Source organism: Sceloporus undulatus, chromosome 11 (assembly GCF_019175285.1).
Source record: "Sceloporus undulatus isolate JIND9_A2432 ecotype Alabama chromosome 11, SceUnd_v1.1, whole genome shotgun sequence".
NCBI lineage: Eukaryota > Metazoa > Chordata > Lepidosauria > Squamata > Phrynosomatidae > Sceloporus > Sceloporus undulatus.
Genome location: NC_056532.1, coordinates 4,927,352 through 4,951,710, shown reverse-complemented (window position 1 = coordinate 4,951,710; position 24,359 = coordinate 4,927,352). Strand labels below are relative to the sequence as shown.

General features: G+C 56.4%; 1 protein-coding gene across 2 annotated transcripts; it reads right to left on the bottom strand.

Moving 5' to 3' along the window:
- Window positions 1-584: 584 nt before the first annotated feature.
- On the bottom strand, window positions 585-22,519 carry HIP1 (huntingtin interacting protein 1). 2 transcript variants are annotated; one of them, XM_042442513.1, is made up of 31 exons: window positions 22,370-22,519; window positions 13,546-13,609; window positions 12,866-13,008; window positions 12,297-12,353; window positions 12,085-12,165; window positions 10,712-10,788; window positions 10,486-10,547; window positions 9,945-10,085; window positions 9,540-9,597; window positions 8,929-9,004; window positions 8,659-8,793; window positions 8,385-8,482; window positions 7,914-7,986; window positions 7,556-7,739; window positions 7,323-7,411; window positions 7,052-7,168; window positions 6,852-6,953; window positions 6,382-6,576; window positions 6,127-6,274; window positions 5,817-5,903; window positions 5,464-5,571; window positions 5,236-5,372; window positions 4,912-5,022; window positions 4,700-4,758; window positions 4,327-4,420; window positions 4,078-4,178; window positions 3,859-3,964; window positions 3,501-3,624; window positions 3,327-3,388; window positions 3,108-3,219; window positions 585-2,815 (listed from the first exon to the last, which is right to left on the bottom strand). In XM_042442513.1, the coding sequence occupies exons 1-31, from the start codon at window positions 22,493-22,495 to the stop codon at window positions 2,796-2,798; spliced, it is 3,147 nt and encodes a 1,048-aa protein (XP_042298447.1). In that variant the 5' UTR covers window positions 22,496-22,519; the 3' UTR covers window positions 585-2,795. The 2 variants fall into 2 exon arrangements, with proteins under 2 accessions (XP_042298447.1, XP_042298446.1); XM_042442512.1 differs by lacking the exon at window positions 22,370-22,519 and adding an exon at window positions 16,454-16,882.
- Between the last annotated feature and the right edge of the window lie 1,840 nt (window positions 22,520-24,359).

The following is a 24,359-nucleotide window of genomic DNA, read 5'->3' as shown; positions in this document are numbered from 1 at the left end:
AACTATTATTATGAGGCAAGACAGCTTCCAGTCAGACTGCAGCCTCCAGAAAGGGGCTGATGGGCATTGCAGTCCAACGATATCCAGAGGAGGAGGAAGGCCGCAGGACACAGACACCCTTCACCCTCACTGCCAGCCCTGGAGAGAGAACTGGGCCGTGGGCATCCCTTTCCCCAACTTCACAAACACAGGAGACCCTGGAGGGTGAGGGTCCGAAGGTTGGAGGGTCCCCTTGCCCCTTCCGTTGTGGGCAAAGCAAGGCTCACATGCCAGGGAAACAGCCTCCCGTTCACCAGTTAATGCCAACAGGAGCACATCAACAAGGAGTGCCGGCCTTCCCAGGGACGGCGGGAAAGGTCTCCTCCCCAAACTAGGGCCATCATGGAGGAATCCTCCAGGAAGGCGCTTCCAGGGAATGGCCACCCAAGAGTCCCTCCTCCCCAAAAGGGGGTCCTTGGGGTGCAAGGGTGCCAGAGGGACCACACAGAGCAGGACTGACTCCAGAGCAAAGGTGATGGTGATGAGCGCTGCTCATGGCACCCAAATCTCAGTGCTCTTCCCACAAAACACAGGCCCACATCAGGCACGGGCTGAAATGTTTATTTAAAAATTGAAAACACACATTCAACATAATATACAAAGAGGATTTTTTTTTTGGGGGGGGAGAAGCCTGTACTTAATCCAATAATTAAAAGTCTTGGGGGGGGGGGGGCAAAGGACAACTGGCTGCCCGGGTTCAATGGCTGGGCAGAGGGGCACCCTCCCCACCACTGCCAGGCCTACGCGGTGAAGCATTTCTGGTCACTTATGGGAGACAGACCACCCCGCTCCACCCTCAGGAATAGCTTTTTTAAAAGGAGAAGAGAAGCAGCAAGCGCCAGGGCAGCCACTTGAGTGTTGGCAAGAGAGAGCGGGCACGCCTGCCTCCTCATCCCTTCTTTTGCCTCCCAAGGCATTTGGACACTCAGCCTGAAAACCTGAGGTAGTTTGGAGGCAGAAGCGTTGGCCCTGGAAGGGCTGCGAGGGGGCTGCCTCAGGGCTGGCCACCCGCCTTGACCACCTGCCTGCCCCCCACTCCTCCCTCTGCCCCCTTCATGGGCAATAGGCTTGTTCTGGAGATGGAGGCAGCCAGCAGCAGGCACAGCCTCATTCGTGCTGACGGTGGGCAGAGGGCTATTTGGTTCTTGGGCTACCAGCCCGGCGGCTGGAGCATAACAGGCACCGATGATTTGATAAGAGGCTGTTGGTCTAAACAACGCTTGTGGGAGGGGGGGCCAGGGAAGGGGGGGGGGGGCAGAGGCCAACAGAAGACCCTAGAGGAGAACAAGGACCCCACAGTACCCTCTCCTCCCCATGGCAGTGTGCGAGAAACAGGCCCTCCGGGTGTGACTTTGGGGCAGGAGGGCAATGCCCAGGCACCTGGGTCAAGGGAGAGTGTGCCTAGCCCATGTTAGAGCCAATAGAGGCTCCAAAGCAGCACCAGCCGCCCTCGGGAGCCATCCAGAGCCAGGCACCCCTGCTTGGGCTGCAGCCTGAAGCGCCCAGCCTTGCTGGCTGGAACCGGGGGCCTGCAGTGAGGAGAGGGGGTACACAGCCTCAGAGGGCACTGTGTGGGAACCTCCATTGGGTTGCCTCCCTGACAAGGCGGCACCAGCCCTGTGGGCACATGGAGGAGGAGGGCAGAGACAGGACAGGTCCTCTGCCTGGAGGCTCCCAGGCTTGTCCGGCTGAAAGTGGCACTGGCCAGCCAGGGGCTTGGCAGGAATCAGAAGAGGCACCTCCTAGCTGGCGGCTACCAGCCTGGCTTCAAATGGCCCAGGGCTAGGCTAGCACTGCTGCCTCCTCCTCCTCCTCTGGTGAAGGCCTCTGCCTCCCAGAGAGGAAGAGCAAGCCCAGCTCAGTGAAGGGACACATTTGGGACATTAGCCCCATTCCTCTCTTCCTTTAGCAGTTGTGGGGGGGTCTTCCCTTTGAGGCTCACAGTGATCATGAGGGGTTGGCAGCTGCCAGGGGGAAGCTCCTTCTGCAGCCACAGCAGCCCAGCTGCCTGCAGCAATGGCTCCTGTCCTGGGTGCCACTTTCCCTTCTTAAGACTGGCTGACAGGCCAAACGATATGCCAAGGGAGGGTGGCCTGGCCGGCCAGACACCAGCCTCACTCACCCGGCATGAGGCAGTGCCTGCTTTGTTCCCAAAGTCTGTGCCATGGCAAAGGGGTGACTAGCTGGTGGGCATCTGGAGCCCCAGGATGTCCCAAAAACAAAAACCATGGCTCCCCTTCCCTGTCTACAGCCCTTGCCTCCCCTCCCTGTAAGAATCTCAGCTGTTTATTGCTGGCTGAAAACACAGTAAACTGCTCTGAAGCTACAAGAAAGGTGGGCGCCAGCAGCCAGGCAGAAGCAGCACACCTTTCTGGCAGAGGCCAGGCAGCCTTCACAGAGAGGACTGTGGGGTGAGGCTGGTTGCTCAGCGGCAGGTAAAGAAGGGACCGAACTGTGGGCTGAGCAGGGGAGGAAGGAGGAAAGGAAAGCCAGCTGAGCCCAGAGGCCACAGGGCCCCACAGGACAGGACCCCTGCCCACCCTGGCCCCACCTTTGCCGCTGCCCCTGGGCACCCTGCAGGAAGATCTCCATCCCCACCTCTGGCATGGCTGGCCTCAGAGTGGAAAGTCCTCTCGGTCAGCAGAGGCCTTGGCGGTCGCATTCCCAAAGAGTCCCTTGCTCTGGCCGGAACAGAAGTCCTGCCAGGAGGAAGAGGAGGAGGAAGAGAAGGAGGAGGCTCTTCTCTGGCTGCCTCCTCAGGGGGCAAAGTTGGCACCTAAAAAGACAGAGAGACGGGAGCCCTGAGTGTTTTGCCCCCAGAAAAGACAGAGGGGCCGCCTCAGAACAGTCTGTGCATGTGCAAGTCTAAGAGTGTTTTCCTAGAAGACCAAACGTGAAAGGCCTTGGGCACCCCAGCAGATGAACTCTAGCAGGACTATGGGGCCCATGGGCAAACAGGGCAAGGCTAATGGCAAGGAAGCCACTGCCCTGATGCTTCTGCTCCCAACAATATCATGTCAGGAAGGGACTGTGAGGACATGCGGAGTGGTGACACCTGAGGGACTCACCATTCTCATCCCAGCCCTCAGCGACTCCAGCCAATTCGTAGTGCTTCCGGCGGAGGTCCCCCAGGTGCTGGCGCTCCTTCTGCAGCTGGCTCTCCAGCTCCAAGACCCGGACCTGAAGGGAAGAGGAAAGGGAAGAGGAAAGGGGCTCTTGTGGCATCAGGAGGCCTCCTACCTGGGGCTTTTCCCCACCCACCTCTTTCCTTCCCTTCCCTTCCCTACCTGGGAGTCCATTTCTTGGCGCTTGATCTGCGTCAGCGTCATGGCGGAGAAGTCCATGCTGTCTGCAAAGGAGGACGTATCCAACATGTGGTTCCCATTCGAGGGGAGCTGCGGAGCTCCCCTTCCCCTTGCTTCTGCCCCTACAGAGATGCCCAGGGGGCCTCTGGGACTCACCTGTCTCCTGGATCTGGGACTTCCCTGACTTGGTGCAGGCCACCACTCTGGCCGTGGCTTGGTTGACTCCCCGAGAGGCCACCTGCAGCTTGCTGAGGTTGGCGCTGTCCTTATCTGCTTTCACCTGCCAGGAGGCCAAGCAGGAGAGTCAGAGAGGGGCTCCTCTCCCACCTGCTTCCTGGCAGGAAGGAAGGGGACTATGGGGCCCATGGGCAAAAGGGCCAAGGCCAAAAGCAAGAAAGCCACTGCAGACCTCTCCCTCATCTCCCCAAAGAACTAGACCCACCGCATGGTAAGCTGGCAAGAAAGCTCACTGACTGGGCCTCCGGAGGCCCAGCTGCCTCGGGGGAAGTTGTACCTTGGAAGCGGCCACAAGCTGAGCTGTGCTGGCAGCAATTTCATGTGAGCAGACCATGAGCTCCTCAAACTTCCCTTTGCCTTGGACCACCAGGTCGGCGGCATCCCTGGAAGGAAAAGGCAAAGGAGGAGTGTTAGGGTTGTTCCCTCTGGCACTACCGAGAGGGATGAGCCTCTGCCCAGCTGCCTGCCCCAAGGAGGCCCCGCCCGCCAGACTTACACCAGGACAGTGGCTCCCCAGCCGACAGCCTTGGAGGCAGAGATCAGGCCCTCTGTCCAGCGGGAGTTCCTGGCGTAAAACTCCTTGGGGGACGCTGCTCCCTAGGCCAGAAAAGGAGTTGCTGCCTTTGGTATATGCATGTTCTATGCATCATCCATCCAGACTGTGTCTCACCAACATGTCTTGAACCTTGCCAATATTTTGCCAAACAGAGCACCAACAGGGAGAGTGCCCTGCAGGTCGACTCACCCTTCCGCTCTCCACAATCTCTCGCTGGAGGTCCTTGGAAGCCAAGACCAGGACCTGGATGGCTTGCATTAACTCTGTGCAGGAGCCCAGGATCCTGCAAGACAGAAGAAGACATCATGGCAGAGGGAATCTGACACTGCCTTTCTCCCCACTCATGTCACCACTGTGATGCCCTTCTAGCCACACATGGCACTGCTGTGAGGCCTGTGGTCCATGCTGCACAAGGACAGGAGGAGCAGGGCTTGCATGGCCCAAGGCAACTGACCCACCCATCAAATGTTGCAGATATAGATGGGGACCCTTGCAGCCAAGCCTCTCCCAATTCCCCACCTTAACAGTGGGCAGAGCAATCCTAGGGGCCTCTGATACCCACCTCTCATTGACCTCCAGCTTGACTCCGGTGTCTCCGGCCCGCGACTTGCTCAGCATCTCCTGTTTTGATGGGGGGGAGGAGGGTTACATCCACAGTCATCAAAGGGGGAAACCCACTGCCAGTCAGATGCTCTCAAGGCTGAGGAGCAGCAGTGCCCCCAAAGAAATCCTCTCCTGGAAGAAGGCGGTTGCAACCCACGCCCCATGCCTCACCTCGATCCTGGTGGCTGCAGTTTCAATGGCCGCTGCCGTGGCCGCCATCTCTTGGTCCACCAGGTCCCCCAGTCTCTCCTGTTCCACATCAAGGCCTTTTGGACGCAGGTCCTGTAAGAGGAGGGGAGATTAGTCACGGGGGGCACCAGGGATTGGGATGGAAAGGGGTGAGGTGGGTGGGTGCTTTTCTTGTCTCCCTCCCTCCCTTTCAAAACTTTCCTCTGTAAGTGGAAAAATGCAGGGGAGGGCCATGGGGAGACAAGGTGTGGGTTTACTGCCTTTCTAGAGCATCTCTCCCCCTTCCCCATCCAGGCAGGCACTCACCTCTCCAATGGCAGCAATCCGGCTGAGGCACGTCCTGACACTGGCGCAGTCAGCCCCTTCCAGCGTAGCCCTGTCCTTCAGAGCCCCAAGGTAGCCCAGCGCCTCCGCCCCACACTGCCTGCTGGCCTCCAAGAGCACTGAGGAGGGTAGAGCAGAGGCTCCGCTCAGTCACTAGCCAAGGAGCACCTGGCCTCTCCGCCACACTTTGCCCGGGCAGGGGACACTCACGGTCAGCAGACTCCATGGGGGCCATGTGCGAGGTGGCGCTTGCCTGCAGGATGGTATCGCCCATCAGGTGGGCAAAGAGAGACACGCAGGGCAGCAAGGTCCCCACATCTAGGGGCAAACCGAGAGCGTGTGAGCCTGGCATGCCCTGGGTATCAAGTATGGTCCAAAGCATCCAAAGCTCTTTAGGCTGCAGGAGAGAAAAGCACCTCTGGTGCTCGTGCCCACTGCGAGACCAAACGCCAACATCAGCAGAGCCGGTCTGCAGTGGGGCGAAGGGTCCCAAACGGCTTGGGGTTTCAATGCTGCCTGTGGGCTGCTTTCTAGGCAGCACGCAAGGGCTCTGTATGTCTCACCTGACTGGTCAGAAAGGTACTGGCTGCATGCCTCCTGTAGCCGCTCGGTGCATTCAGAAGCTGCAACGGTCCTGGACAGAAGGTAGTCTAGGCCACCCCAGAAGAGGAAAGAGGGAGGCATTACATGAGCCCTTTCAAGGGCAGCAACTTGAACGGTGCAATTAAAGCCAGTTACATGCCCACTCTGGGGTTCCTTCTACCACTCCTTTGGATGGTGTTAGTCATATGCCCCATACACTTCAGGTGGGTTTTTTGGCCTGTGGAGAAAGCTGAGGGAGGAGGCAAGGGGCCTCTCCTCCACCCGACTGACCTGCCGAACTGGTGCAGCTGACGTGCGCAGGGTCCTCGAGTCGGTTCAGCGCATCCTGCACCATCTTCTCAGCCTCTTTCACAGTGCACTGCAGGAGGGCAAACTGCTTGCCCAGAAGCTGCTCCTGGAGGGCCTTTGTGTCGCGCTCCTGGGGACCCAGAAGGAGGGAGAGGGGTCAGCAAGCCCCTGCCCTTGGCCGCCAGGTGGAAGCTGCCCCATGGCCCTTCACTCAAGACTGTCCCGGACTCCCCCGACCTTCTCCTGCAGGCGACTCTGTAGCTCCTGGGTGGCCTTCCTGCTGCTCTCGGCCTGGCTCTCCAGGGTGGCCTTCAGCTGCTGGACTCCGGCCTCCAAGGCGGCCACTTGCTGGTCACGCTGATTGACAGTATCAGCAAGAGTTGCCCGCTCCTGTTGCAAGTTGGCCAGCAAAGTGCTGTGCTCCGCTTCAGACTAGTGAGGAAGATGGGCAATGAGTAGGGATGTGGAAAAGTGGGGAGGAGAGGTGAGGGCTTCCATAAGACACACAGGGACCCCCACCCACCTCACTCCCTCCATCCCAGGGGTCAGGGTCTATGGCAGTCCTGCTTTCTCAACCACAAAGCCTCTCCCTGTCTTAATTACTCCCGTTCCCATTGCTTATCCCAGCTGCTACCAGCATCCCACCCATCCACCCTTTTTCCGGAGGGGTCGTGGCAAAGAGAAGGGGTGACGAGTGTCCTTCCTACCTGTACACTGGACTCCAGGGTGCCCCTAAGGGCCTGGACCTCCTGTTTGTTGGCCAGGAGCTCCCTCCGCAAGGTTTCCAAGACTTCTGCCTGCTCTTGAGTCTGCCAGAGATCGAAGGAAGAGCCCCACAAGAGGTTGGTGCCCGCTTCCAGGAGGATCCCCTGACCACCACCTTCCCCTGCCCATGCCTCCCCCTCACCTTCCGCTGGGCCTGGTCACTCAGGCGGTGGAGGGAATCCTCCAGCTCCTTCTTATCCCGCTCTGCATCTCCCTGGACTTGCCTGGCCACTGTCACTTGTCTGGTGACTTCTGCGTTCTGAGGAATAGCAAGAGAGGGCAAAGAAAGAGGGGAGGGACATGTGGGCATAACCTCCATGTCAAGAAGGGCTTCCCCCAGGCCATTTCTCAGGGTCCAATGGGCTTTCCTTGGCTGAGGAGAAGGAGGAGGTAGCAGTAACAGCATGCACTACCTTGCGCAGGAGATCCGCATGGTTCTGCACGAGCTCACTGTATTTCTCCTTGAGCTTCGTGTAGCGCTGCTCCGTCGCTTGCGCTTTCCCTGCAATGCAAACCAACAAGGCTGGGCTCAGAACCAGTTTTTTCTTGTCTGCCCTCTTGCGTTTTGAACCTCCAGGATGGGAAAGGCTCTTAAGCAGAGGCAGGAGGCTCCCATGGCAGCAGCCTGGGCTGCCCGCTGACTCACGCTCGATTTCAGTGAGGCTGCGCTGGGCCTTCTCAGTGTCTTCGTGCCGCTTCTTCAGGTCGTCCAGCTCTGTGCGCAGGAAGTCGCTCTCATCCAGGGCCTGCTGCTTCAGGTGCTGCTGCTCTGCCAGCTCGGCTTCCAGCTCACTGATGCGCCCCTTCAGCTGCACCACCAAGCGATGGCTCTGTGGATGCCACAGAAGGAGGGAGAGAAGGAAGGCGGGGGGCACCTCTTTGAAGTCTGTTGGTCTCCCTTGGAAAAGTGCCTCCTCCATCACCCCAGACTGGGACCCCAGGCCCAGAGAAGACCTCTCCCTCCTTCCCCCCAATTCTGGGTGTGTGAAGGGCTTTACACTCACCTCTGCCTTGAAGTTGCTCAGCTCCTCCTTGAGGGCACTGATCTCCCGGTGCAGCTGCTCAATGAGCCGGTCCCTGGGAGGAGAAAGCAAAAGATGCTCTTGTGAAATTCAGAAGTAATGCGCCTAACCTAACAATATGGCAACCAGGGCAGGGAAAGGCTCACCAAGTCAGGGCCATGACAGCCGATGAGAAAGAAAAGGAGGAGGAGGAAGAAAAGCTCCATACTCGTCTCAAGACCCCTTCCCTTCTCACACATGGCATCTTCCCAGTGCAGCCAAGCCACTCACAACTAGACACACACAGCCCTGCAAACAGCAGGTCTGTCTTTGTGCAATAGCACAATCTGGCCCAACCTCACCACATCAATGATGCTGGTGTGATTGAATGGGACCTCAGCTTCAAGCGACAGCAGCCCTGCACTGCTGGAAGCAAAGCTCCCTCTGCTAAAGGAGGGAGGGACTGGCACTCACTTATCATCTTTGGTCATCCCATTTTGGCTGTTGAAGTTGAATGGGTCACTGCTGAACGAACTGCCGAAGATGTCGTCAAATTTGTTGTCAAAGAGGTTCTAGAAGGAGAAAAGCAGACAGGAGCCTTCAAATCCACAGGAGGCTGGTGGGGAGCCATGGGAGACAACAGAAGAAGCCTCTCAACCATGGAGCCTGAGGACCAAGGGAAGGAGAAGGAGGAGGCTGGTGGAGCCCTCTGAGCAAACCATGGGGCCCTCTCCTTCACCTGGCTCACCTGCTGGGAAGACGTTTCCATCTCCACAAGATCCATGATGGGCTCGCTGTCGGGAGAGGAGGCTTCCACGGGAATTACCACAACGGGGCTGATGTGCTCTGAGAGCGCTGAGGCCCGCAGGAAATTGGGGGGATTCTGGAGGGGTGGAAAGAGGGGTTGGCATTTGCTGCGCAGGTGGCCCTGCACAGTCCCCCTCTCCGCTGCCTTTGCCCACGGCTTTAGGGTACTCCGAGGGGTCCTCCAAGGTGGTGGGGAAGGGGTGGCCCTCACCTCAGGCAGCTGTGGGATCTGAATCAGACGCTTGAAATATTGCAGGTTGCTGGAGCGATAGAAAAGGTCCTTCAGCCTGCAGTGGAAAAAAGGGAAGGGGGAGTCAAGTCTTGATTTCCTGCCCAGGTCAACTGAAAGGAAGGCCCTTCCACCAAAAGAGAGAAATGAACTGGAGAGGTGATAGTCCAATGTTAGGCAACCTGAGTGCAGCAGGGTGGCATGAGAGACAACCAAAGCCAGGGAAGGTCTCCCATTCCTTCGTATGTGAGGCCTGGATGGTGCTTTGAAGCAGCACAGGGAGCCAGAGATGCAACCCAGGCCCATGTTTCTCAGGAGGTGGTGCAACTGAAGTTTGGCCACTTGAAGGGACCAGGGCATCCAACCCATCCATCCTCTCCCACCCTCTCTCCTGCAACTATCAATGGAAGGGAGCCATGCCACATCCAGTCACATCTGTGTGGCTATGGCACGTTCTCTTGCCACAGGTGCAAAATGGAGGCACACAAACTGATCAAGCACCAGCCACAGATCAGACACCAGGGCAAACATGTACTGCTGACATGGAATTGCCATCACTCCCTCACACACACAAACGCACAAGGCAGATTTACTTTTTGAACTGCTCCAGGAAACGGTCCCTGTGGCCTTGGAGTGTGTCAGCCGGGAGGCCTGAAGAAGAGACACCAGAAGAGGTTTTGCTAGCCTCATGGGAGAGACCACAAGCGCCCAAACACTTCCGCAACCTTTGAGAGCCCACCTCCCAGTCTCCTCTGCCCCTCGTGGGAACCGGCTCAGTTGACCCTCCTGGGAAGACCGACCGTCTGCTCAGACATCCTCTCCACAAAACAGTTGGTAGGGATGCTGGCTTAGGTCTCGCCCAATTCAGGTGGCCCAAGCCTCCCCCCACCTCACCCCAAAGGGAGAAAAAGGACAAAGATCTGTCCTTGAGAGGCGGTGAAGCATGGAAGTGTGCAGACACTGAGGAATAGAGTCCTTAGGCAGGGCTGCTGACTTACAGGAGTGGAGCTTGAAGAGGAGTTTCACTGTGTAGTCATAGAGGTGGCTGCAGTCCAGAATGACCTGGATCAGTGGAGCCAAGCGGCACTGGCCAGTGGCTGTGACCGACACCGAGCGAGACATGTCCAGGGAGCTGAACACTGAGGAAGGAGCACCACGGGGTCAAGGGGGACTCACAAGGCGGGGAGAGAGAGAAGCCCCCAGGCATCCCAAATGTCTGGGCCCCGGAAGAGATGGTCAGGCTCCGCACCCAGCCATTTTCCCAGCCCCTTTCTCCTTCACCGCCACAAGCATTTGGCCTTCAGTGGGGAATGCCCACCAATGGGGCAACTAGCCTTCTACAGGCACCAATGTTACCAACTAGGCTTCAATCCAAAATCGAGAGGGACCTCAGTGGTAACTTCTCAGTCAGGGCACAGAGTCCTACCTCATGTCCCCTCTTGCCCCATCATATTTATTGTGCAGGTCTGGTATAATTTAAAGAACAAGAAGAAGAAGGAAACCCTACCTCAGCCATTCTAAGAGAAAGGAAAGCCTTACCTGTCTGGAAGAGGGTCAGCTCACACTCCAGGTAATCAAACATCTCCACAGTGAGCTGGAAACTGAGAGAGAGAATGGAGGAGGCTCCAGAAGTGCCCTCCAACTAGAGCATGGATGGCCGGCCGGGGGGTGCTGGTGAGGGCAGACCTTGGCCACAGCTGCTGCCCAGACTCCAGACGGACCCCTCTCCCTGGGCACACATCCCTGGCTCCCTCCCAACACTCACAAGTTGTTCACGTCATTCTCGCCCGTCTCATCAAGCTGCCTGTCTGACATCTGGAGGTTTCCAGGAAAGCGGGGGTTCTGGCCAAGAGAAAAGGGAGATGAGGAGGGGGTCATGCCATGGCCCAGGGGGGTCAAGAAGGCTGGGCCAGAGTGGATCTTCTTTTGCATGAAGGGAGGCTGATCTTTTCACCCCTCCCCAGCCCCAGATTTAGGAGCCCACAGCACAGCAAAGGAGGAGGAAAGCACTTCCACTTCTGACTCACAGGGAGCCACAACACAAGGCCAGGACAGAAAGGAAGTGGAGATCGGAGGATGCAGAGCCGCTCCTGGAACGGAGGCTTGGGGAAAACAGGAACTTGGATGGATAGCTGGAGCTGGCACTGGCTGGGAGACTTGGCTTGAGCAGCTTGTCTCCCCCGCAAAACACACTGCTGCTTCCCCCATTCCCCACCGCAAGAGGGAACTGTGCACTCGCTCTCTCACACATGCGCACACTTTCTCATGCACTCTCACACACAGAGGGGCTGCACTCCTGTCAACCTCTCAGAGAGACTCTGAGTCGGTCTCAAAGCCACGGAGAGGCAGCCCAGCCAGCGCCAGCCCTGCCTCCTGGTCTGGAGAGCCAGATTCCATTCTATAAATACTTGTGCCCTCCGTCCATCCCTCCATCCCTCCCTCCACTCCCAAACGGATGCAGCCAAGGCAAACGGCTGGGAGCCAAGAACAACCCGGCTGCGACACAAGTCAGGGAGAGGGGTGGGCAGAGGGAGAGCCTCAAGGGTCCAGCAACATGTGGGCAATCCCCTCTGCCTGCCTGGGGCTTCTGCTTTGTCCCCTCACTTGTGAGCCAAATGGGCCTCCCTCGGAAGTGCCTTTGCCCCATCAAGGGAGTCACTACCTGGCTGCCACTGGAGGCTCCATGCCCACCTATGACTTACAGGAAACCATAACCTCTAGAGTTGGGCATGCAATGCCCACATAGCCCTTCTCTCCCTGGCTTTATTTTTCAGATCCTTTGACTGAAAGAGGAACCACCCCAACTTCTAGCAAGCAGAGTGTTCAACAGGAAGGCCATGATGGTACGGGAGAGAAAGGGCATCGTTCTGCAAACAAGCCACTGACAAAGAGGGAAGCCCAGGGCAGTTAAGAAAAGAGTCCAGCCAGCCTATGGCTTCTCGCCCTCCCTTTGCCTCATCCATCCACTCTGCCATTCAAAAGGCCCAGGCAGGGATACGGCCAGTGGGCCCTTGTCCAGCCCCCCCACAAACACACAATTTGCATGAGGGCCCTGCAGAGAACGGAAACATGGTCATTCTCTGATGCCAATCCCGGGTTCCTTGGGCAGCTGGAGGGGAAGCAGGAAGAGCCCCTTACTTTTGTGTGGAACTCCATCTTGGTTCTCAGCAGTTTGAGGTAGATGCTGCACAGCTGCCCATAGCCTTCGCTCAGGTGGCCCTGCGGAGAAAGGCAGGGGCTCTCAGTGTGGTTGAGCCCAGGGCTCCCCTGCCCAATGGGAAGGCCAGAGGAGCCATTTCCTAGGCTTAAGGAGCAAACAAACCTTCTGCCTGGCCAATGGCAGCACTTACCCACATGCGGCTCATGTCGCTCAGCTCACTCTTATACCTCACAGAATCCTTCAAAACCTGTCAGAGGAAGAGAGAGAAGAAGTGAGAGAGCAGCACCAGCGGAAACACTGGAAAGCATCAGGAGCAGAAGGGGACAAGGCTGGCCAAATGCCTAACTGAAATGGCTGGGCCCTATAGCCAGCCCCAGAACTGGATTTTGTTCTGGTTAGATCTGCAGCTGCCTTAAACTGTTTCTAAAAGGACTGTTACTGGTGATCTGACATTGCATTGTATTTAATCTTATAATTTGCCTCATATATCCACTGACACAGAAGCAGAGCAAACATAACTAACCGGCACCAGCAACCCAAAAGAAAACATTAGGCCCTCTCCTTTCCCTTTCACAGCAAACTCCACACATGCTCTGCCCCCCAGACCAGAGTCCACCTTGGGTCCATTGAAACAAATGCCCACTGAAAGCCAGGCCTGGAGGAGATGCAGCCCCAAAGCCCCCATCCCCAGAAAGCCAGTTCAGTGGAGAAGCAGGAGGCTCCCCAAGGTTTTGGGAAGGAGGAAGAATAAGACCTTACGTTTGAATGTCCATCGCGGAGCAGCTTGTGGAAGACATGGCAAAACTTCCAGCAGAGGACGGCATTGCTGGAGAGGGGCAGGCGGTTCACGACAGACCAGAAAGTGTGGGCCCCCTTCTCATGGTGTGTTCCCAGGATGCAGGGTGCGGGGCCAGCTAAGGAAAACCAGATCTGGAGACCTGCCCTCCATGACCCTATGCCAGAGCAGAGGGAACAAGATGCTCTCCTCATTCCCTTCCACATACCCACATTGCCCTCTCCCTATCCCACTTCCAGGCAAAAAAGGCCCTCCTGCCCTGCCCTGAAGGATGCAAAGTCTTCCCATGGCAGCCAGAAATGGATGGAGAGTGACAGGGAGGAAGGGACAGCAGGCCAGATGCTGGCACTTGGCTTTGCTGCTGAACCACTGAGCCTGAGCCCAAGCCAGCTAAAACTGAAGCTAATGGGCCATGTACAGAGTGCATTCCCCAGACAGGTGACCAGCAAGAAGAGCTCCTCTCCCTGTACCCAGCTAGGCTGAGCTTGGCAGCAGGTATCCTTCCCCAAGCCATACATTGGAGCAGCCCAGAGCCACATCCCCATCATTGGGCACGGGCAAGATGTTGCCAGCCTCAAAGGGACTCCAGCCACCTCCTCCTCCCTCCTCCTCCTCCGCAGGCTGCAGACTCTTGAAAGGATATTCCTGGCATGCTTCTCTTTGACAGCCACTTCCTGAGCATTAATGGCCTTGTTGATGCTGACAGCCTAAAAAAGAAAGCGGAGAAAAGAGGAGGAGGGGGACGTTAGTAGAAAAGGCCGCAGTTGCAGATGGAGGCAGACGCCACCTCCTCACAAACACACCCCACACTCCCAGCACCTGGCCATGGCTGGCACCAGCCCCCAAATTGCCTGGAAAGGCTCTGGTGGTCTGCCAGCTATACTGGCTGGGGTGGGGGTTGTGGGAATTGTAGTCCAGCCTGATTGGAAAAGGTGGCCTTAAAGGAGAGCTATAGGAAGACCTGGATTTCAACCCTACTAAGGCCCCTGGAAAGGGCAGAGTGGTCCCAGCCCTCCCTCCGGAGGCATGCCATTCCCACCATCTTCGCGCCTCCTTCTGCCCAGAGTGACTCCTCTCGGCCTTACTGCCTGGCTCCGTATTTCGACATCTTGAGAGGAAATGAAAGTTTGCTCAGTTGTTTGCCAGGAAATGCAAGCGCCCCAAGGCATGGATCCCTTCCCCATTGTGAGCATCTCTTCCTTTGCCCCAGAGGATGGCCAGGATACCTCCCGCCCCCAAAGTACCAAGCGCCAAGGGCACCCACTGGCCCCAGGGGTCAAGAAGAGGTTCTGTGCCCGCAGGCACGAAGGGGCAGGATGCAAGAGGGCACCCCTTCTTTCCCATCAGCCAGGCAAGGGAAATGCACACCACTGTTATCTCTGACAGGTGCAGCCTCCAGGGAGGAAAATCCCGCCAAGGCTCCGGTCAGTTCAGACCCAGCAGGAGAGCCACAGTCCCCGGCCAAGCCGCCCCCCTCTGGGCAAATCTCTGAGCCACCTGGAAGGGCCAGCAGGAGGGACGCGGGAGGGGGATGATGGGCACCCTCGCACTGGCATCAAACTTGCTTTGAAAACGGATGCCGCCTCCGAGGAATGCTTTTTTCCACCACCCCACCCTCCTTCCTCGCCCCACCCTGGTCAACGGGAACTCTGGGCCCCAGCTCTCTCTGGAAAGCCATCAAGAGCTCCTTCTAAAATGACTAGGGTCTGAGGCTGGCCCTGGCCTCCCCTGTCAGCATCCCCCACTTTCCCTCATCTATGAGTGAAGGAAGGCAGGCAGGCAGGCAGGAAGTCTCCTTGTGGATGGCCTGCCAAGCAGCTGGCAGCCTTTGCCTCCCAGGGATCTGAGGCCCAGCTGCAAGGCCTATGAATGCAAAGCCCCCTTTGCAAAAGGGAGGACCATGGAGCCCCACTTCCGCCCCTCCAGAGAGCCAGGGCTTCTCTTTCCTATGGGGCTTGGGTCCTCTGGGGCGCCCAGGGCTTGGCTGAAAGCAGGCCATTATCCAGCCTTTCTTCCTCCTCTTCTTCCTTGCAATGTGCAGGAAATGGCCAGCCCTGCCTCCTCCTCTGTATAGGAAAAGAAAGGGCTGGCGCTGCTTTCCAAACCAGGGCAAAAGCAAGACCTCCAAGGGTCCAGCCCCACCAGAGCCTGTGGACATCCGTTTCTCAAATAGGAGCCACTGGCGGAAAGGGCAGCAAGGGCTTGAGAGGGATATTGTTTAGAAAACAGCCCAGCCATGAAAGTTAAACACATCCCAAGAGAGAGGTCTTGCAGCCCCTTTAAGGCTAACTGAAAGAAAGAAGTGGGCAGCAGGAGCTTTGCTTCGGTCGACTTCCTTGATGAACAAAGTTAAAGTCAGATTAAAATCACAGCCGTTAGAAACCAGGAATCAATCAAACTCAGCAGAGGACCCTTCTGCCAGCCTTCCAAGGCCAGCATCCAGAACACAAGAAACCAGTTCCAGGAAGAGGAGTGGGGCTAGGAAAACCTGGACCTTTGGCTCAGAGGAATGCCAGCCATTTCGGTGGTCTCTAAGCGTGGTAAGCAATGCCCCTTTGGTGCCAAGGCAGAAAGCCTGGCAATTCCTCAGCCCCATTGCCACCTTTGGGTCTCAGCCCAGAGCCTTTCCCAGGCTGGCATTAGAGATGCCCTAAAAGGTCCACAAATAAGAGGAGGAGCAGGTCCAGTGCCATGGCATGACATGGCATGGCCTGGGCCCTATCCTTGCAAAAGCACTGACCACAAACTTCCTCCCCAAAGAAGAGCCACAGGAGGAGGAGGAGGAGGTTCCCCATTTTGTAGGGCAAGGGCTCAGCCTCCATTCCAGGCAGGGTCCCTAGAGAGGCAGTGAGACCTTCACCTCCCTCTCTGCCATCTGGACCCCTGGCCTCCCTTGAAAGCATCCCAAGGACTGGGGCCCCTCTGTCTCTGGGGGCCAGAGGGAGACAAGGGGAGTCCCACTTTCACACCCTTCAGCCCAAACCCAAGCCCAGACCCAAGGATGGTCCTCCTCAGCACTGCCAGGGCTTTCCCACAGTTCCTGGGGGGCATCGGGACCCTCTCTGGAGCCAAAGGGGGAGGGAAAGGGGGAAGGGGGGAAGAAGGGAAGGAGGGAAGGAAGGAGAGGGGTCTCCTGCCATCTCCCCTCCAGACCCCTGTGCCCCTGCCTCCCATGCCCAGGGGGGGTCTCTTTGCCCCTCCAGGCGCCCAGGGCTCCATTGGGAGGGAAGGAAGGAAGGAAGGAAGGAAGGGGGTTCCCTTGATGATGGGGGGTCGGGGGGGGGGGATTTGGGCTTCCTCTCCGGCCGGCATGATGTCACCGGGAGCCAATCAGCCGCCTTCTTGCTTTCCAAACGACCCCTCCCTCAATTCATTCCCTGGGAATAGACAGGGACCCCCAGCCCCCCCCCCCCAAAAAAGAAGAAGGGCCGAAGGGGGGCTGCCTCCATCCACAGACAGAGGCAGGGATGGAAGGATGGGATGGAAGGATGGATTGAGGGAGGGAGGAAGGGAGGGAGGGAGGGAGGCTGCTCCTGGGCGGCAAGGCTTACCATCTTGCCCCCCCTCCATGGCAGCGGTGGTCCCCTTCCTCTTCCTTCTCCTCCTCCTGCGTCGCCCTCCGGCCAGGAGCCCCCCAGGCACCCTCCTTCCTTCCCTCCCTCCTTCCCTCTCTTTCTGCCAGAGGGAACCAAGGAAGGAGGGAAGGAAGGAGGGTCCAGGCGGGGCGCGCTCCCGCCTCCCGCGCGCTCCCGACACCACAAAAGGCCTCCTCCTCCTCCTCGAAAGGCAGCAGGGAGCCCCAGAAGAAGAGGAGAGGGACCCTGAGAGACCCCCGAGACACAGCCCAGGGCCATCCTGGCACAGAAATGCCCTTCTGGGAGGGACCCAGAGCCCAGGCCCAGAGGACCCCCATTTAAATCTGTCACAAAGGGTCCCTCAAAGGACCCCAAGGTCCCTGACACAGGCCCAGGCCATCCTCAAAGACCCCCCTACTTTCCCCCAAATGGCCCCATGGCTCTGGAGAGAGGGCCCCCATCTGCATTCAGCCCCACTGGGGCACTCTCTCAGCCCCAACAAAACCCTGCCACAGCTTTGCCTTAGGGTTGCCATAAACCGGAAAAGGGATTCCTGCTCCAGGGCAGGCAAAAACATATGTGTCTACATATTTCGCCAGACCCAGCAGCTGCCCCATGGCACACTTTGGCAGACACCGCTGATGTCCGTCCCATCAGTCGTCAGAGATAGTGTGTCTTTTGGGCTTTCAAGGCAACCTTAACTCTCATAGGAAGGCAAACCCAGGCATCTCGGAGTCTGAGGCTAACCCTCAGCCATCTCCAAGGGTCCAGTGATCCAAGGTCTGACCATCCTGGGAAACACTTTGCCCTATAAGCCTTTGGGCACAGAGCAGCTCCAGAAGCATGGAGGGCAAGGCATTGGATGCCCTGCCTTGGGACAAACCCAGTCTCAGGAGGCTGTGCAAAGCTTGCCTCTCAGACCCAGAGAAAGGGAACCTCATGCTGCCACTATTGATCTGGCTATTTTTACCCTGTTCTTCCAAAGCTTTGCAGAGAGGCAAAGATGGCGGAGGCCTCTGCTGCCCACGCACTTTGCTTGGAAAGGAATGAAGTGGGGGGCAAAGCAATTCCTATGTGAACAGAGACCCATCTCCCGGTCCTCATTTTGCCCTTTCTGGAGGAGGGAGGACTGACCCTTCCTTCCTTCCTTCCTTCCTTCCTTCTTGTCTTTCAAAGGAGGCCTTCTGTCCCTCTGGGGCCAGGACCCCAAGGGAACTGAGCTGGCCTGAGCATTGGCCCCAAAGGCGGCTGGGAGGAAGGAGAGAAATCCCATACTAAATGGCTGCGTTTTCCTCCGTTGGGAGCACCAGAGAGGTGGATTCCAGGCCATATAGAGGCATCTGGGCCCACTGACGCCGGTTGCAAAAGAAATACATTTAGGGAAAGTGCCAAGCAGGCAGGGTCCCATCCTCTGCAAATCCTGCAAAGAAAGCAGCAGCAGCAGCAGAAGCTGTCTCCATTTCCCTTCCTCTGTTAAACGCTCTCCTCTCTCTTAAACCTTTCTCCCTGGCGCTCCTTTGCTGAACAAGGAACGCCAGTGTCCACCGTCTCCCTCCCAAAGCACCCAACCTGACCCATAGATCAGCTTATCAGCAAGGCAAAGGGGAAGCCGTGGGGCAGAAGCCCACAACTCCCCACTGACAAAAGGGCTCAAAGGGTATCCCCTGCAAGGACACCAAAGGCAAAGAGAGCAAGAGAAGAATGGCTGCTTTGACAAACAAACATATGCGCACACATGCACACACACACAAACACACAGAGGCAAACAAATGGGGGCCTGGGAAGGGTGGCCAAGGGAGGTGCTTCTAGGGAAGAGCTCCAAGGCCTCATATCTGAGTGCATTCGAAGGCAGGCGGATCAAAACCCTTGGCAGTCCTCTGATTTTTGCCATGCAATGCTCTGTGCAAAGTACAGAAGCCAACATGTTAGTTTGAAAGTGTGCCTCCAGGGCTGGGTTTACAGTCAGAGCCCACATGCCCACATCTTGGGGAGGCTGGACTGGAAGGGAATGGAAGAGGTTAGGGTTAGGGTGGGCACCACAGTTTAAAAAGGATGTGGAGAAACTGGAGCCATGTGTCCAAAGGAGGGGGACTAAAATGGTGAAGGGTCTGGAAACCATGGAGCCCTATGAGGAGCGACTGAGGGAGCTGGGGATGTTTAGCCTGGAGAAGAGAAGGTTAAGAGGGGATATAAGGGCTGTGTTTAAATACCTGAAAGGGATGTCATATTGAGGAGGGAACAAGCTTGTTTTCTGCGGCTCCAGAGACTAAAACATGGAGCAATGGATGCAAACTACAGGAAAAGAAATTCCAGCTCAACATTGGGAAGAACATCCTGATGGTAAGAGCTGTTTGATGGTGGCAGATGCTTCCTTAGAGATTGTGGAGGAGTCTCCTTCCCTGGAGGTCTTTGAAGAGAGGCTGGATGCCCACCTGTCAATGGGGATGCTTTGATTGAGAGTTCCTGCATGGCAGAATGGGGTTAGACTGGATGGCCCTTGCGGTCTCTTCCAACTCTATGATTCTAGGTCTTGCACACTTTGGCCACCAAGAGCATGCCAGCCCAGCCCTCAAACAGTGCGCACAACACACACACAGCCCATGTCTCCAGAAGCTTCGGAGCACCAGTGGCTCCTGCTTTACACAACCGGAACTGCCATCCACTTGCCACCCCAAAAGGCCCAACTCAGCAGTGTTCATTCACTGCCTCCTTTTGGTCAAAGGCAGAACCAGGCAGATCAACAAGTGGGACTTTCAAGAGGCTATGGAGACGGTCTGCGCAAAGGTCCCCCCGGATCCCAAACGGCCTAAAGACCCGTGGGCAGAAAGTGTCCTGTCCAGGGGCAGTTATGAGAGAGCCTTAGGGAGCCCTGCCACTGCTGAGCTTGCTAGGCTTTGCTGTGGGACAAGCACCTGGGCTGGATAAAAGAAACAAGGGAGCAGCATCATGCGCCCTCCTGGCATCAGACAGCCACTTTGGCTGGGCCTTTGTTTTGTTCTGAAACCATCTGAATCCCAGGAGAGATCCTGAGAGAGACACACAAATGCACCCTTCCCCTCCGCAACATGCCCTTTGCCGGACGGAGGTTGCCTCCCTTCCGTGTGATAAATATTTCATATGATGCCACCGTCTTCTGCTGAGCACCAGCATAATGGAGCCATGCTGCGGCCTCCTCCCGCTCCTCCCTGCAAAGGAATTAGGTCACTCTGCAAAAGGGAGCACTAGGCTGTGAAATCAGTACGGAGGGAAGGGATCCCGGGGAGGGAAAAAGAGAAGCAACACCATCGCTGAGCATCTCTGCTACCTTTCCCTTCTGTGGCCACATCCAGACCCCCAACACCAGGCGTCCTCCTCCCCCAAGACATGTGGGTCTCCCCTGCCCCACTCCAGGCCTTGCCAGACCCTCCAGTCATTGCCCCACTTTCAGGGGCAATAATAAGGCAGAGGCTGCAGGGAGGAGGACTTGCCTTGGGTTGCCTCCCGAGGGGATGGGGCTCTTTATGGATTCTGGCCAGTTCCACCATAATCGCTTTGGCTGGGGTCCCACAACGCAGCAGGGAGGGAGAACAGGAAGCAAAGTGAGCCATGTGCGCCAGCAACCGAATGGCGCGGTTCCCGCACCCACGCATTTTGGATGCTTAGGAAACAGATTCACCGGCTCCTCTGTGACACCGTAACTGTCAACTACGCTCATCCCTCCATATTTGGGGCTTTGGAGGATTTGATTATTCACGGGTTTGGTTAATATGTTCTCTCTAAGACTCTCTAGGTCCTCCAGTGCAACTCTATGGTCGACTTTAACCAAAGTCCCACTAGAGGACCTAGAGATTCCTAGAGAGAACACTACTCTACTGGGCCTTTGTAGCTCCTCCAATGCAGTCCTTTGGTCAGTGTCTTGTCGGCCGTTGACCACAGAGTTGCACCGGAGGACCTAGAGATCCCTAGAGAGGTGTCCTCTCAGGTAAAAACATGGCATTTTGGTTATTTGCGGTTCTTCCATATCCACGGGGGTCTTGTGCCCCTAACCCTGGTGAATATGGAGGGACAAGTGTAGTTCTTTCACTGGGTAGAGTGCAAAGCCTTTACCTGCCCTTCCCTGCTCCAAGAGAAAGGAGCCTGGTGTTTCCAATGTTATGTAGGTGCATTGCCCTCCCCGCCTTCGTCCCTGGCATTTGGGGAGTCCCTTCCTTTCATGCACATGCAATACATCCCCTGCAATCCGGTTCTCTCCTCCTGTCGCTCCCTCTCCCATGTTCCTGTCATCAAATACCATCTCGGCCACATTAGCTGGGGCTGTTAGGAAGTCTTGGAAAGAGTCACCTGGCACATTTAGCCAACTGGCAACCACAAGGATCATGCTCCACAGGCGCATGGGTGTGGAACAAGGTGTGACACAGGGCCAAGGACACCCTGCCAGGCAATGCATTTGGCACATAGGGATAGGAAGGGCTCTCTCCTGCAGCTCCACTCTTCGGCTGGGGAACAAGGAGAAACAGGGGGCAACCAAGGGCCTCCGTGCGCAGCCTCCACAACAACAGGCAGCCTTTCATTCGGAGGTTGCCTCTATGCTCCCTCCTTGTCTCCCTTCTGCCATCGACAAGAACAACCAAAGCTGTGCAAAGGAAGAAAAGCAGGACCACAACTGCAAGGTTCCTGACTGAGCTTCTGGCGCAGAGCGAAGGTGCAGGAAAGCCTGGCATGGGACCCAGGGCAGCTGCGGGGGCAGAGGGCTGTGCAAAAGAATGGTGGCATGCATTTAATTGTGCAGCTGTTCGTTTCCATATCAGGGAAGCACTAAAACGAAGCAGCTATGTGCATAAATCACCTCTTTCTGAGGTGAGCATATTGTATATATTGTGCATCACTGGCAATAGCCATAGCAGCAGCATTTCTGTTTCTGTGGCTTCATCCCAAACTCAGCACTCTCTAAGAGGCTTGCGATATGTAATAAGCCAATGGACCACAACGAATGGGGTCCTCATTGGTCCTTGGGGCCTCCTCTAGGACTGGGCTCTGCGCCATGGATCTGAAGGCCTCCGTGCGAAGGGCTTCATTCCCCAGCCGCAGTCTCCCTCTTTGGGGCCTTGGCCGGCACTTCGTGTCCTCGCCTTGTTCAGATCAGCTCTGTTCAAGGGAAAAGACCTAGTGGAACCAAGCGCTTTATTATCACAGAGAGAGCAGCAGCAACTGATAACGGCACCAGAACTGCGCACAAGGCAAGGGCTGGCTTTCTTCTATGGGGCTGGGCCCCAGGATGATCACACAGAGACCCCCCCCCATTTCCAGCCACAGAATCCCCAAACAGCCACAAGGAGGAGAAGGAGAAGGGAAGGGCCTTGGAATAGGGAGGGATGCTTCCCAGCTTCACTGACCTTTTGGCTCAGCATCTGCCTCCTCCTCCCTTTGGTCCCTCTGCAAAGCCTGTTTTAAGGGCTGCAATGAGGAACCTCGCTCGGCTTGCCACCATGGCCCTGAGCCCCCCCCCCCAAAAGGCAACACATAGCCCCAGGGATGCTGGGAGTTGCAATCCCAGGCTTCTGGAGGGCTCCAGGGAGCAGCTGGGGGAGAATGGCTGCCTTTACCTTTGGAAGCCATGGCTCTGCAATGGAGCCTCCCGGCCTTGCTCCAGGTGTTCTGGACTTCAACTCCCATCGTTCCTGACAGCTGGCCAAGCTGCCTGGGGCTTCTGGGAGATGGAGTCCACATCCCCCGGAGAAAGTGATGCTTCCCCGGAGCCATTGCGTCCAAAGGCAGCACAGAAATAAGCCTTTATAGAGAGACCACCCTCAATGGTCCCATTTAGCCCCATTCAGCCTCTCCACGAAAGCGAGGCGCCTTCCCCTCTTGGGGACTACAACTCCCAGCATCTCCTGCAGCCCCCGCTCCTTCTACCTGGCTCCGCTCGAAGCCGTCGCGCTCGAGGGGCTCCCCCAGGCCTCCGCCTCCAGCTCCGGGGCCGCCGCGTCGCCCCAGCAAACCCAGCGGGCCTTGGGCGCTCTTTCCCGGAGGACGCTCCATCGCCACTGCCGCCCGCCACCGAGACCGACGCTCTCTGACAAGAATGTGGGCGGCCCCGCTCGATTGGCTCGCCGCCGCTGCCACTCAGGCCCCGCGGCGCCGCTATTGGAGGAGAGCCGCCAGGAGGAGGCGGGGGCTCCGCTCGGCCACGCCCCTCCTCACCATCTGGAGGAAGGAGGGCGCCTCGTCCCTCAGCCCCGCCCACGGGGGGCGGAGGGAAAGGAACGCTCGCCCTGATTGGCTCCCGCTCTCCGTCGGCCACGCCCCTTTGGCTTGCAGGGGCGGAACAAGGCTTGTGGGCGGGGCGTCGTGGTCCTCAATGAGGACTAGGAGCCTTTTGCCTGGAGACAGTCCAAAATAAAGGGGCTTTGTGTTTGTACCTTTTGCTTGTACTGTAGTCACCAAGAAGCAACACGCCGCCATTTTGAATACCATTCATCCCCTTTGTATCAAGTGCAGATATGGTTAGGCCTGGAAGGAATGCCTCTTTAAACCTGTGTATCTGACCCTTGTATGTTAGGGCTGTTTATGTGCTTTCCAGGCCTTGGTAAGACACGGAAACCCAGGCTTCCAAAGCCAAAGGCCAAAACCACTGTATGTAACCACACTTCATACATACTAGAGAAGGGTCCTATTGCCAATTTGTACAAAGCTGGCAATGTATGACCATGATCCCAATAGTTGATCCCAAGATGCAGGGGACCAGGTCTGGAGATCTATTATTTGCCCCCCCCCCGATCCCCAGCTATTAACATTACCATTACCCCCTAAATATACCCCCCACCATTTGACCCCATATTCCTTAACTAATAAAACCCTCAAGAAAGACATTTTGTGTTATGTTTTGGGCAACTTTTACCTCAGGATTTTCAGGTTCTCCACACCGATGTGACAGAAAACGCAATGTTCAAACCCACAAAGGAAGTGCGTCTGTCCAGGCAGAAGCTGGTATAGAGAGACACCCTTTAAGGCAGTTTTTAAATTCGTTTTGTGAGCATCTCCTTCTGTCCTTTTCACATGAGGAAACCCTTTAATGACCCAGTGCTTCTTAAGTTATTGTGAGGGGAAGGCATCTCCCGCCATTTTTGTGACAAGAGCCAGGACCCCATTTGGGCCTTTAGGCTGCGACTTTTCCTTCCTGGAAACTGTCCCAAAACCAGCATCGCTGGCCCTCAGACCGCCATTTTGAGCAGCATTCCTTGCCTTTGGTACACTTTCAACACTGAGTGTTATGTGAGGCTTGGAACCCCTCTGGAAACACCTTGCAGTGTATGACAACATTGCGATGATGTACTTTCACATATAAACTCTGCTTTATGGAATAGGCTTGGCAAGATGGATTCAGAGATGGTTTGCCATGATCTTTGCCCTGAAGAGCCACAACTATCATGGCGAAGGGGTCACAGGGGCAACGAAGCAGCCGTCGTTAATATGGAAGATTGGCCTAGATTTAATCATTCAAGAGAAGGGTCCAGTTCCCATCTCAGCCATTAAAACCCACGTCTCTCATGTTGTGTATTATTTATATGCATTATTTCCTAGATTGGGTTTACTTTAGCTATTTTATTGTTTGTACAGCGCTGTGTAAATCTACAGCGTTGTATAAATAAAGCATCATCATCATCATCTCAGCCGTTGGGGAAGGCAAAGGCAAACCCCTCTGAACAACTCTGGCCAAAACACCCAAGACATTAGTCAACAAGAAACAAATTCATTGACTAAGTCCTTTTAAAGTGTATGTCGAGTTAGTGCTCGATATGTAAAAGTCTGTCAATGTTTGTGAAAGGCTATGTGTTAAGGTTTGTGAATGCTTGCACCCATGCCAGTAAACATTATGTGTATACACAGACATAAGATAGATAGA

Coding starts and splice junctions, on each gene's coding strand:
- HIP1 (XM_042442512.1), bottom strand. CDS start 16,756: ATGGCCCTGGGCTGTGTCTCGGGGGTCTCTCAGGGTCCCTCTCCTCTT. Junction 7,169..7,322: donor ATGCGGATCTCCTGCGCAAG/GTAGTGCATGCT, acceptor GCTATTCCTCAG/AACGCAGAAGTCACCAGACA. Junction 6,577..6,851: donor CCCTGGAGTCCAGTGTACAG/GTAGGAAGGACA, acceptor CTTCCTCACTAG/TCTGAAGCGGAGCACAGCAC.